This window comes from Cynocephalus volans, chromosome 1, assembly GCF_027409185.1.
Source record: "Cynocephalus volans isolate mCynVol1 chromosome 1, mCynVol1.pri, whole genome shotgun sequence".
NCBI lineage: Eukaryota > Metazoa > Chordata > Mammalia > Dermoptera > Cynocephalidae > Cynocephalus > Cynocephalus volans.
In genome coordinates, this window is record NC_084460.1 from 273841891 (window position 1) to 273852858 (window position 10968).

The window sequence follows — 10968 nt, forward strand, 5'->3', positions numbered from 1 at the left end:
AAAACGCTCTCTAATCTAAACGCCTCCTGCTGTAGCCCGTTCTGAGCCCAGACTTAGTCACTACCCGGCATTGTTACTCGAAAAGAGATTATTTTGAAATTTAAAAAGGTCAAACTTAACCACAATTATTAACTTGTTAAGCACTTTTGCTCGATTCCAATTTCCCAAACAGGCTTCATTTACAGGCCCAAGTGACTCCAAGTGACAGTTTTAACCAGGTCATCATTTCGAAAGCTCTGGAAAGTCTAATAGAAAACATACAATAACTCCCCTACCCCCAACCCCACAGTCATTATATAGAACAGAGACAGAGAGAAACGCCCCCGCTGCCCCCCGCGGGCCCCTTTTGTGTGGTTCCTGCCAACGCAGCAGCCGTCCTGCTATATAGCCCCGCTGCGCCGCCGGCCCCGTCACCCTCGACTCGCACCGTCCGCGTCCACCAGCCATGGGGAAGGTGAGCGCCGCCAGCGCGCGGGGCCCGGGGACGGTCCCTGGCTCTCGGGGGCCGGAGACCCGGGCAGGCCTTTGAGCCCTCGCCTCGCCTTGCCTTGCAGATCACCTTCTACGAGGACCGGGGCTTCCAGGGCCGCCACTACGAGTGCAGCAGCGACCACTCCAACCTGCAGCCCTACTTCAGCCGCTGCAACTCGGTGCGCGTGGACAGCGGCTGCTGGATGCTCTACGAGCAGCCCAACTACTCGGGCGGCCAGTACTTCCTGCGGCGCGGCGAGTACCCCGACTACCAGCAGTGGATGGGCCTCAGCGACGCCGTCCGCTCCTGCCGCCTCATCCCCCACGTGAGTCCAGCCCCGCGCGTCCCCTCTGCGCCCCGAGTCGCGTCAGTGATCCAGATGTGTCAGTCGCACCGCAGGCGACGGGAGGGGGTGGCAGCCTCCTCCCTTCTGGCTCTAACTGTATTCTCTTTTCCTTTATGAACATTTCCAAGGTTTCCTTCCACTGGAAAAGTAGGTGGCGCGATGCTTCTGACTGGACATTTCATTTTATTTTACTTTGCTAAAGTTCAATTCGCCTCTACTGGGAATCAGTTTTGCCTGGTTGAATTAGAGTGTCTATGCCACAGGCGGTGAATGAGCAGCAGATTAACGCCTACTATCAGCCGGCTGTAGGCTAGTTCCGCACATCGTTTCTCACTTTCCTCATCTGTAAAATGGGGCTTAGTAGGAGCCGTGGATTTATAGGTTTGGATGAGAATGAAAGGCGGTTGGTTACCTGGCACATGGCGAGCCACCCCCACACCTCCCCACCAAGGCACTAACTATTGTTATGAACATCAAGGGTCTCCAAAGTCCTGCCTTTGATTAGGCAAAACAATGACCAATAATGAGATTCCAGTAGTTCCTGCTAAGCTTCATTTGTTACGCAAATGAAGCCCCAGCAGCCTGGATTCCACAGTTAGGGATTTTCTAATAGGGAAAATGTACTATTTTTGTGAGGTTTGAAACCCCTCAGAGTAAGCCCTAGCTTGTTAGGACCCAGACTAACCTTAGGAACCTGCAAACTTGGGTTTCCACTTTCCAGTCCTGGCTCTTCTAATGACAGACTGTAAACTCTAGACTTTAGTTTTCTCATAAAAGAAGAAAAGGCTACAATGATTGCTCTGCGTGTGCCGGGCTGTTGTGAAGACTGAGTCCTTTGCAAACCGTGGAGCGCTGAGCAAACGAGAGATACCTTACTAGCAGCCGTTTACACCTCACAACGAATTGCTTATGAGAATCCTTCCTGTGGAGGGTGTTGATGGGGGAAGAAGAAAAACACTGAGACATTGGTACCTGCTGGGAAGCAGCAAGCAGATGAAGGCCGAACAAGAGCTCAGGACAAGGGAGACGGGATTTGCTCAGGACAAACAGCCTAACTTTCTGTGAGGGTCCCCTTCATGATCTTGAATTTCCATTTTTGTTAATTGCCTAAAACTGATTTGCAAGAGCATGTGTTAGAGATGAGAATTGAAGCTTAATCTTTATGATGGCTGTTGCTTTTCAGCATTTTAGAGTAGCAGGGCTTCAAGCGGAAAAGAAGGGATTTGGGATTGCCTGGGCTGGACTTTCTTCCTGAATTGCCACAAATCTGTACCTCATCTGGGGTAAAATCAATTCAACTTTCTTTCCCTCTAATGTCTTCTAATGCTATTGAGATTCAAAATAATACCTTTTTCCAGAAATATATTTGTCTTTTTATTTTAATATCTAATCATTTTGTGTGTCACCAAAGGAAAGCCTTCAGATTACCACAAATCTATGAAAGAGAAAAAAATACATAAAAGTTACTTTAAAATGGTACCGAGCAAGGCCAGTGTATATGATTCATACAGGTTGTGGCCCCAGAAAACTCCAGGAAGCACCATTCAATCATGGCCAGTGTGAACGGCGCCCTCTTGTGTTTCACAGTGTACAGCCTACCCAACTATACACTGCAGCCCCGGTGTTAGCAGTCTCTTCCTTTCAATTTGCTCACCTTTGATTTATAAAAAATAAAGAAAGGCCCATTCCCCAGGGGTGGGTGTGACTGCTTGCTACCTGAGGCCCAGTTTTCTGACTTCTCATCTGCTGAACACACTCATTTGCTTCTCATTTGCTGAACGCACAGGCCAGCTCCCACAGGATCAGGATCTACGAGCGGGAGGACTACCGAGGCCAGATGGTTGAGGTCACTGAGGATTGCTCCTCCCTGCAGAACCGCTTCCACTTCAGTGACATCCACTCCTTCAATGTGCTGGAGGGCTCCTGGGTCCTCTATGAGTTGCCCAACTACCGGGGGCGGCAGTACCTGCTGAGGCCAGGGGACTACAGGCGCTACCACGACTGGGGGGCCACCAATGCCAGGGTGGGCTCTTTGAGGAGAGCTGTGGATTTCTATTGAAATGTTGTTACTCTACCCTTTCCTCCATCCGGAAGTTAATAAAATATTTCCTGTGTGTTTCATGCAGTTACGTAGTCCTCTGTTCCTTCCAGCCTCCTTGGGAAAGCTCAGCAGGAGCAAAGCTAGGAACAATGTGGATTTTCTTACATGCCTCGGTGGAAAGGGCAGTGAAGAGCACAGCCTCTGGTGGCGGAATGCCTGGCTCCAGATCCACTTACTAGCGATAGGTGGTAGAGCAAGTTACTTAGCAGTTCTTTGCCTTGGTTTCTTAATTTGTAAAAATGGGGGCAATAACACTCTTCCCCTCATGTGAGTGTAATGTGGACTAAATGAGTTAACATTTTTAAATCACTGATTATAGCTTTGCATTTAGTACTTTCTAGGAAACTGTTCTATAAGCTTGCTTGTGAAACATCTGGTCATCTCCTTAGTACTCTTACTAGAATCTCTTTGGGCAATTGCATTAAGTAGGATGGCTAAATGAAATCGCATCAGAGGATGATAGAGCCAGACAGAGATAGATTTACGATAACTGTGTCTGACACATACAAGATCTAAAAATATGTGACTGGCTGAATAGATTTATTAATATTTATGTGTCCGGAGCACAAACATAAAAACCAAGTGCCACCTTAATAAACAACCCAGAGGACTCTTTAAAACATAGTTCTCCTTAAGGGAGCTACAGAGCACTCAGGCAGTGTGCCCTGATAAAAACAAGCAAACAGCACAGGAGTAAAGGCGGAAGGTAAATGATCAGGAAAATAAAGTTCAATAATGCAAATCTCATACACCTTTACTGACCGGGCAGATATTGTCCCCAAACTTGCATCAATCTTTATGTCATCTAGTTCATGAGTCAGCACTTGGTAATAATCATGACACTATGAAAGAAAAAAGAAAATTATGGGGACCCATCAATTAATGGAATTTAATATCTCTTTGTAGGAAGATGCAGTTCATCAAATGAAATCTAAGCAGGTATTCTATTATACCAGAGGGTTTTCTTTAAGTGAAAATACTAGATTTCGGACGTTTATATAATCGAGAAACGAATTGCTTATCATCTTAGGAGTTTGCCTTAATTGTGAAAATGGCATATTCTTGTTGAAATAATGAGCAGAATGGCCATGATTAAGAAAGAACCACTGCAAACAATTTTCTATTTGAATAAAAGTATCAATCGAGTAGCAAATATGTTGTTTCCCAAACCCAAACATTAAAGGAATAAAGTAGCCAGATTATTTATGCATAATATTTTACTCATCTAACACACATACATGCTCCAAAATATAAGAAACTGTAAAGACATTTAGAACTGCTCTGTGCAATATAGTGGTCATTAGCCACATGCGACTATTGAGCACTCAGAATGAGGCTCGTCTGAATGAAGATGTGTCATAAGTGTAAAATACCAACTAGATTTCAAAGACAGTGTGGAAAGTAGATTGCAAATATTGTCTAATGTCTTTTTATATAATTTAATGTGGAAATGATAATATTTTGGATCTATTACATTAAATAAAATCTATTATTCAAGTTAATATTACCTGTTTCTTTTAACTTTTTTAATGTGGCTACCTGGAAATGTAAGATTACACTTTTGATTCTCATTATATTTCTGTTGGGCAGTGCTGACCAAGACATCCAGGAAAAAAAAGATGAGTTGAAATTTATATTCAGATACAGGTCAGCCTTCAGCATTTTGGTTCAAGACATAGCCTGAAATTTGAGTTATACAAAAATCCTGAAAATTAAGAGATGGCAGATAACATGTTTAAGTTTTAAACAGTCATCAATTCCACTGGAAGAGACACTCGATTAAATAATAATTTTCACCTGTCACTGATTGAAGCAGTGGAGGAGATGCGGTATCCCGCCTTGACTCATTATGTGGTTGTCCCACTACCTACAATGAACTGAAATTTCAACAATGCGCGTGGATTCTCCAGGTGCAATTCACTTATTTCCTCAGCTGATACTCCCCACTGTTTCTCTCCCTGTCCAGTGACGGCCCTTCAATCACAACATTTTCATTTGGAGACTAGCATGTTTCCTACTAAATTCAAAACTTGTACAAATAAGCATAATATCTCAAACATATTTATGTCTTCTGAAGGTTATAGCAGAGTGTACCTGATACAAAGCAGGCCCAATGGCATTGAATGAATATACCCATAAAAGGAGAAAGTATTTGTGAATCAATGGTTTCTGAGGATTTGGGATAAGATAGTTTTACATATAAAACATTCTTTTCTGCAGATAATAAACTTGACCTAAGTGAGGCAGGAGAGGTAAGATTAAATGCCTTCAGTAGCCAAGAATGGAATGGAATGTGAGAAGTTGCTGGTACACAGTGGTAGGGAATGCTGGGTCTGTGACTAACAGAAGAGTACATGTTCCACCTAAAGTTGTAATGACTCAACAATTTTAAAACACATGAAAAATATGATTCTGCTGAACCTAAGGGTTGTTCATTTGCTATCTCCAAACAGATACAATCTCCCCGAAAAATGAAAACCTCAAGAAAAAAGAGAGAGGCTTGGGAGGTTTTCATAAAGGACAATATTTGGGGGTTGGTCCTTCTCATCTCACCTCAGTCTGGTGGCTATGAAATGTCCCTTACCAGGTTCAGTTCTCATGTGTTAATTCATTATCCATAGCGACCAAATATAACCATGCTCTCCAAGCTGAAAGCAAAACTTGTCATTTAATAAGAGCTGAGGCAGGCAGGCAGGAAGAGAACAGTCATCAGCCAGAAGCTGGGCCATTGTCCTACGTCAGTCACTTACCTGGCCTTGCTTGGCCTGAAATTTATATCCGCACGTGAGGGGAGTAGAAGATGCTTCTGCTATCTTTTCTGCAAGCATCTTCTGTTTTATCTCTGCCCTGTCCTCCTCCTCCTGGCCCTTCCTATTTGCTCCCTTTACTCTTTCAGCTATTGAAAAGAAATCAGACAAGGTGGAGTCCAGTTTGACAGTCCCAGAAATGTCAAGAATGTATATATGGTCTGGGAGAATAATTAAACAGAGAGACCTCAGATGCTTCCTGCCCTGTGGATGATAATTGACGTATATGCAGGTTTTGTTAGCTCCAGAGAATAAGTTATCATTCCACATATGGGATGATGGCAAAATCCTGCATTTCAGTTACAGGAGAATTCAAAGAGAGAGATTTTCCCTTCAAGAGGAAAGCCCTGATATTTTGCAGCAGCATTTGAAGATGTTTGTCAAATAGCTGGGTAACAGTAGCTTTTTATGGAATTTGAAAAATAAAACCTAGAGAGTTTGGGAAATCCATAAACTATTTATTAACATGCCTAGCAGAAAACCTGAATATTGCATGCTATTCTTTGTGAATAAAATGCTAATAGGTCAAAAGCAAAAAAGAAAAAGAAAGAGACATCTCAAAAAGGGAAGCAACTTTTTTAAAATCAGGTGTTGATTTCAAAACTTGGTTGAAGGAGTTTTTTTAAGATGAGGCCTGTGGAAAGTTCCTAGGGTGTTTTTTTTTTTCTGAAAATGCTGTTATTTTTACCCTGCTACTTTTGGGCCATAGAGATAGATGTTGTCAGTCTGACTGACTGAAAGAATTCTACACAGTCAAGGAAATGAATTTTGATGAAAGACTGTGAATTGTGAGGTGATAAATTGTCTATGGCACTTGAGAGGTAAAAAGTTATTTCCGTAAAGTTATCAATACTTATTAGTTTCATGAAGAACTCTTTATCCTGACTGGTAGAGAAACTAAATGGCATACCTACTAATTAAATGGAATGGGAAAATGAAAATATTTGATTCATAACAAATATATATTGATAACAGCTCAACCTTACAAGTAGTGTGCATTTCACAGAGGACAGTGTGTGAGACACATGTACTCGTTATGTGCATGTACACGTTTACATGTCAGACATTAGTCAAATCAACTGTAATCCCAAATTAGAGAAGGAAAAGAAGAATGCAGAATGGAGAGCAGATTTGTCAGCAGGATTTACACTTTATTTACTCCTTGTAGTTTATATATCTATTTTGTAAGAATGAAGGCAGTGGAGCATTTTCTAAGCTATTTTCTTGGAAACTCTCAGGCTGCACACTGCCCTTCAGACACCTGGTTAGTAGGGATGGGACGGGCATCACATGTTTCTCAATCTATACAAAAAGATAAGCCTTCTCCATGCCCTTGTCTCTAATTGTGCTTAAGTGCTTTGTATTTTTACAAAATGACATTCTAAATTACTAATTGCTAAGCTACAATAAACCGATCTACCTGACAGCCCAAATTGTTGCATGATATAGTGAAGTGAGAATGGTCTTTGGAGTCAGAAGCACCCGTCTTTGGCTTCTTGCTCCTTCATGCAGACATGTAGCTTTGGGCATATTACAGAACCTCTCAGTGTGGATTTCATTGTCCGTATAACAAGGAGAGTGAGACATTGTCTGTACTTGCCTTCCAAAGATCCAGGTGCAGACTGGGTGTTTAATAACTGTGGGTGTGTTTTCTTTCCTCACACTGAAATTCTTTGCTCTATTCGCCTGGTGACATATGGTAGAACACTTTAGTACATTGAAGGCATTAGGAAAATCATAGATTTCAGAGGCTCCCATTTCCTCCTCAGTAAAATAATGACATTGAGAAATGTGATCTACCTAGCATAGTGTCTGACATGTAATAAATGCTAGTTCGATTTTTTTTTCTTCATTTAAAGGGACTATAGTTGAGATTAGTCATTGACTATATTAGATTTACAAAACATACCAATCTAATTTTTTCACTTCTGTGATTGGTTTTATCTACTGAGTTGCCATCACTAAAAAACCAAATTAATAGAAAAATGACTTAGAACAGAAAATCTTGATTCTCTGAATTTCAGTACTTCTCTATTGCATTTGATAGAATTACACCCAATGCCTTCTGATTTTAAGTTCATTAGTAAATTATTTCAGCCTATGAAATATTCTTTTAGTACAAACAGGGGTTATCATCAACTTACCAAGTTTTCCTTATTCTAGTCCTAGTCTTCCTTTGTCAGAAACATGATGAGCTGATCAACGGAAAAAGGAAGGGACCCAGGAAGGAAATGGTGAACATCTAACTGAAACTTGCTCCAATCTGAGAAACAAACCTTTGGGTTGTTTTGTTTCCCCTGCTGCAGATGCTGTTATTGACAGTGTGTTGTGATATGAAACATGCCGGTGTTAAATAGAAATCTCCCTTTGAGGGGTCAGGAAATAAACTCTGCATAAAAGATTGCTAATCCAATGAAAGCAAATGGTCTCTTTCTGAGCATTCACTAAATGCAGCGGAGCTGGGGATTTACTTGGGATTTCTTGGCACTGTAAAAAACAAAATACAGACACACATATATTATATATTAAAAATTCTGTTCGAATGTCCCTTCTCAGAAACCATCAGGACCAGTGGAAAAAGGTGACAGGTTGGGGGTTACTAGAGAGTTGCAAGTGGGTGTCTGTCCCTTCTTTCATCTGATTTATTTATGAGTATTTATCCTCTTATCCTAATGTTCCAAAAGAGAAAAGATAGCCAATTGCAATTGTGAGAACATGATTTTGATATCATAGAATCAGGCACAATACTGATGATAATGATTATAGTAAACGTGAGACCCCCACTCCTTTTTGATTAAGAGATACACTTCATTCCTTCCTCCCCCTAAGTCTTTCTTCTTTCCTCCCTTTCATTCAACCATTCTTATTGGGTGAGACAGCCTCCCTGTGATAACAACCAAGGCCAAAATCTCAATTAGTCCTAAACAGTTTTGACCAGATCAGGGAGTTTATGCACAAGTCTTAAGTTTGCCTGAAATTTCACCTTTTTATGACACAAGGCCAACGCCCCCTTTATTTTAATGCTTAAGCCTCCACCCCCAAGGGAACATGGGTCACATGTTATCATACATGATGCCTCGCTGCACATGTGCGCTCATCCCCACTTGACTCTTTGTAGAAATAACCCAGCCCTTGTTGAATATGTATAAGTTCTTGTAGCAAGACTCTTAAAAGTTGTAACTTCCGCCTGCTCTGAGAGTTTTGTTTATTTTAGCTCCTGAGACCAACCTCTCTTCTGGCTTGAGCAACCCAAAATAAAACTCCTTTCTGTTAAATTCTTAGATCACTGTCTTTTGTGTTTCTATTGGCATGCATAACAGACATAGACCCTGCGGGTATTTAACTGTGACAACAAAAGCAATAACAACAATTTACATGATAATATTGTTTCTAACTTTAAGGACCATAATGCACATGTAATAACGGTTCGTCCTCTGTATCCAAGGATTTAACCCACCAATGGATTGAAAATATTCAGGAAAAAAAAATTGCATCTGTATTATGTTTAATACAGACTTTTTTTTCTTGTCATTATTCCCTAAGCAATACAGTATAACTACCATTTGCTTAGCATTTACATTGTATTAGGTATTATAAGAAATCTAGAGATGATTTAAAGTAAACAGGAGAATGTGCATAAGTTATATGCAAATACTAAGCCAATTTATATCACGGATTTGAGAATCCTCTATTTTTGGTATCCACAGAAAATCCTGTAACCAATATCCCAGACACAAAGTGATAACTGTAATTTAATTTATTTAACTCCTATTTACATTTTCAATGCTCTTTTCTCTCATGAATAATGTGTCACAGTCTAGCCCCTGCAAGGTACATGTCCAGATTTCAAGCCGGGTAAATGGTGGTTCCTTTGAATATTTCTGCAAATGAATTGATTATTTCTAGCATGGTATTCCTGAGGTACTAGACTTTATTTAAGTAAATTTCTATCTGCTTTATCAGTCAAATATTAGAAGAGAAAAACCTCATTGTTATAGGGATGAGTTGTTTTCATATTCCCTGTAAACCACGTTCTCTTCCACTGAATTTCCTGACAGTGTGGTGTGGGTGTGTACCAAGTGCTGTTAGCTGACTGCCCAACATTTACCACCTCCTTCCTCCTTACAGGACACAAATTGTGTCCAAGTGTTCAAGCATCCTCTTGTGTTCCGTGATACCCAGAGAAGCCAGTTTTACCTGAAGCTTTGGTTACTTATCCTACACTAATCAATGTTAATGCTGCCTCCCTATCCAGTAAAGGAATTTAGCTTGAAATTAGACAGATCATGGCATTCTCCTGGTGATTGATACCAGATAAGGGTTGACATATAGCCTAAACTGCTCAGTCAGATTAAAGGAAAGCCGGTTATTTTATTGTCATAGTAAAACTTTCTATGTGTCCTGCTGGGATACCTGAGTTGCCATGTTAGTTGTCTTGAAACCTCTGGGGTAGATTTGCAGTATTTGAAAAGTCCAGAAACTATCTTATTTTAATAAAACCAGTGCATGGAGGGAAGCAAAGCCATGGGAATTGCAGAGAAGCTGAATTTAACCATACTTGGAACTGTCCTCTCTCTGAATTTCCTATTGCATGAGATACTGAATATCCTTCAACTTTAAGTTAATTTGAGGTGGAGTTTCTATTACATGTAAAAGCATTGTAACTGAGGCACATAAAGACTGATATTCTACCTCCAACTTCTGAGAAAGCTCTCATGAGCTAAATCCAACTACATTTTTCCAAAGCTTGGATACAAGGTGGCTCAGGTTTGAGCACAATATCAGGTCTGACACATCATGGTTGAAGAACTTCAAATCTGCAAATTGAAATTTGTGGGGAGCTGAACTTTCTCTTTACTTCCCACTGGATATATATGAAGATGCACGTATCTCTGGAGTCTAGATCTGCACAAAACCAATGATTCCCATTTTTCTTTACACCCTTTTAGATTAAATTTTTTGTTCCTTGCAACTGAAAGCACATTACATGAGATTTGTCTCCAAAAAAATAATAGTTTGGTTATATTTCTGTGTGAAATATATTTCTATATTTAATTCTCTGTGTCTGTCATCAACATCCTAATAACTATATTAATTTGCAAAGAGATTTGCAGGATTTGAAGGGGCCAGAAACCCACTCATTAAAAAAAATAAATCTCCAACCAGGAAATAAAATCAATGTGAGGAAATGAGCAAGATATCCTTTCCTTTTTAAAGTTTATAGTCCATGGAGATCCTGTCC

The 10968-nt window shown here is 40.5% G+C and overlaps 1 protein-coding gene across 1 annotated transcript; it reads left to right on the plus strand.

Annotated features, from left to right (window-relative positions):
* Positions 1-445: 445 nt before the first annotated feature.
* On the plus strand, positions 446-2877 carry LOC134361820 (gamma-crystallin F-like). Its single transcript, XM_063076883.1, has 3 exons — positions 446-454; positions 555-797; positions 2605-2877. Exons 1-3 carry the CDS (start codon positions 446-448, stop codon positions 2875-2877), a joined length of 525 nt encoding a protein of 174 aa, XP_062932953.1.
* The last annotated feature ends 8091 nt before the right edge of the window (positions 2878-10968 follow it).

Bases quoted from the DNA above. Each gene is read 5' to 3' on its own strand.
- LOC134361820 (XM_063076883.1), top strand. The intron at 798-2,604 runs GTGAGTCCAGCC...CTGAACGCACAG, and splicing joins CCTGCCGCCTCATCCCCCAC to GCCAGCTCCCACAGGATCAG.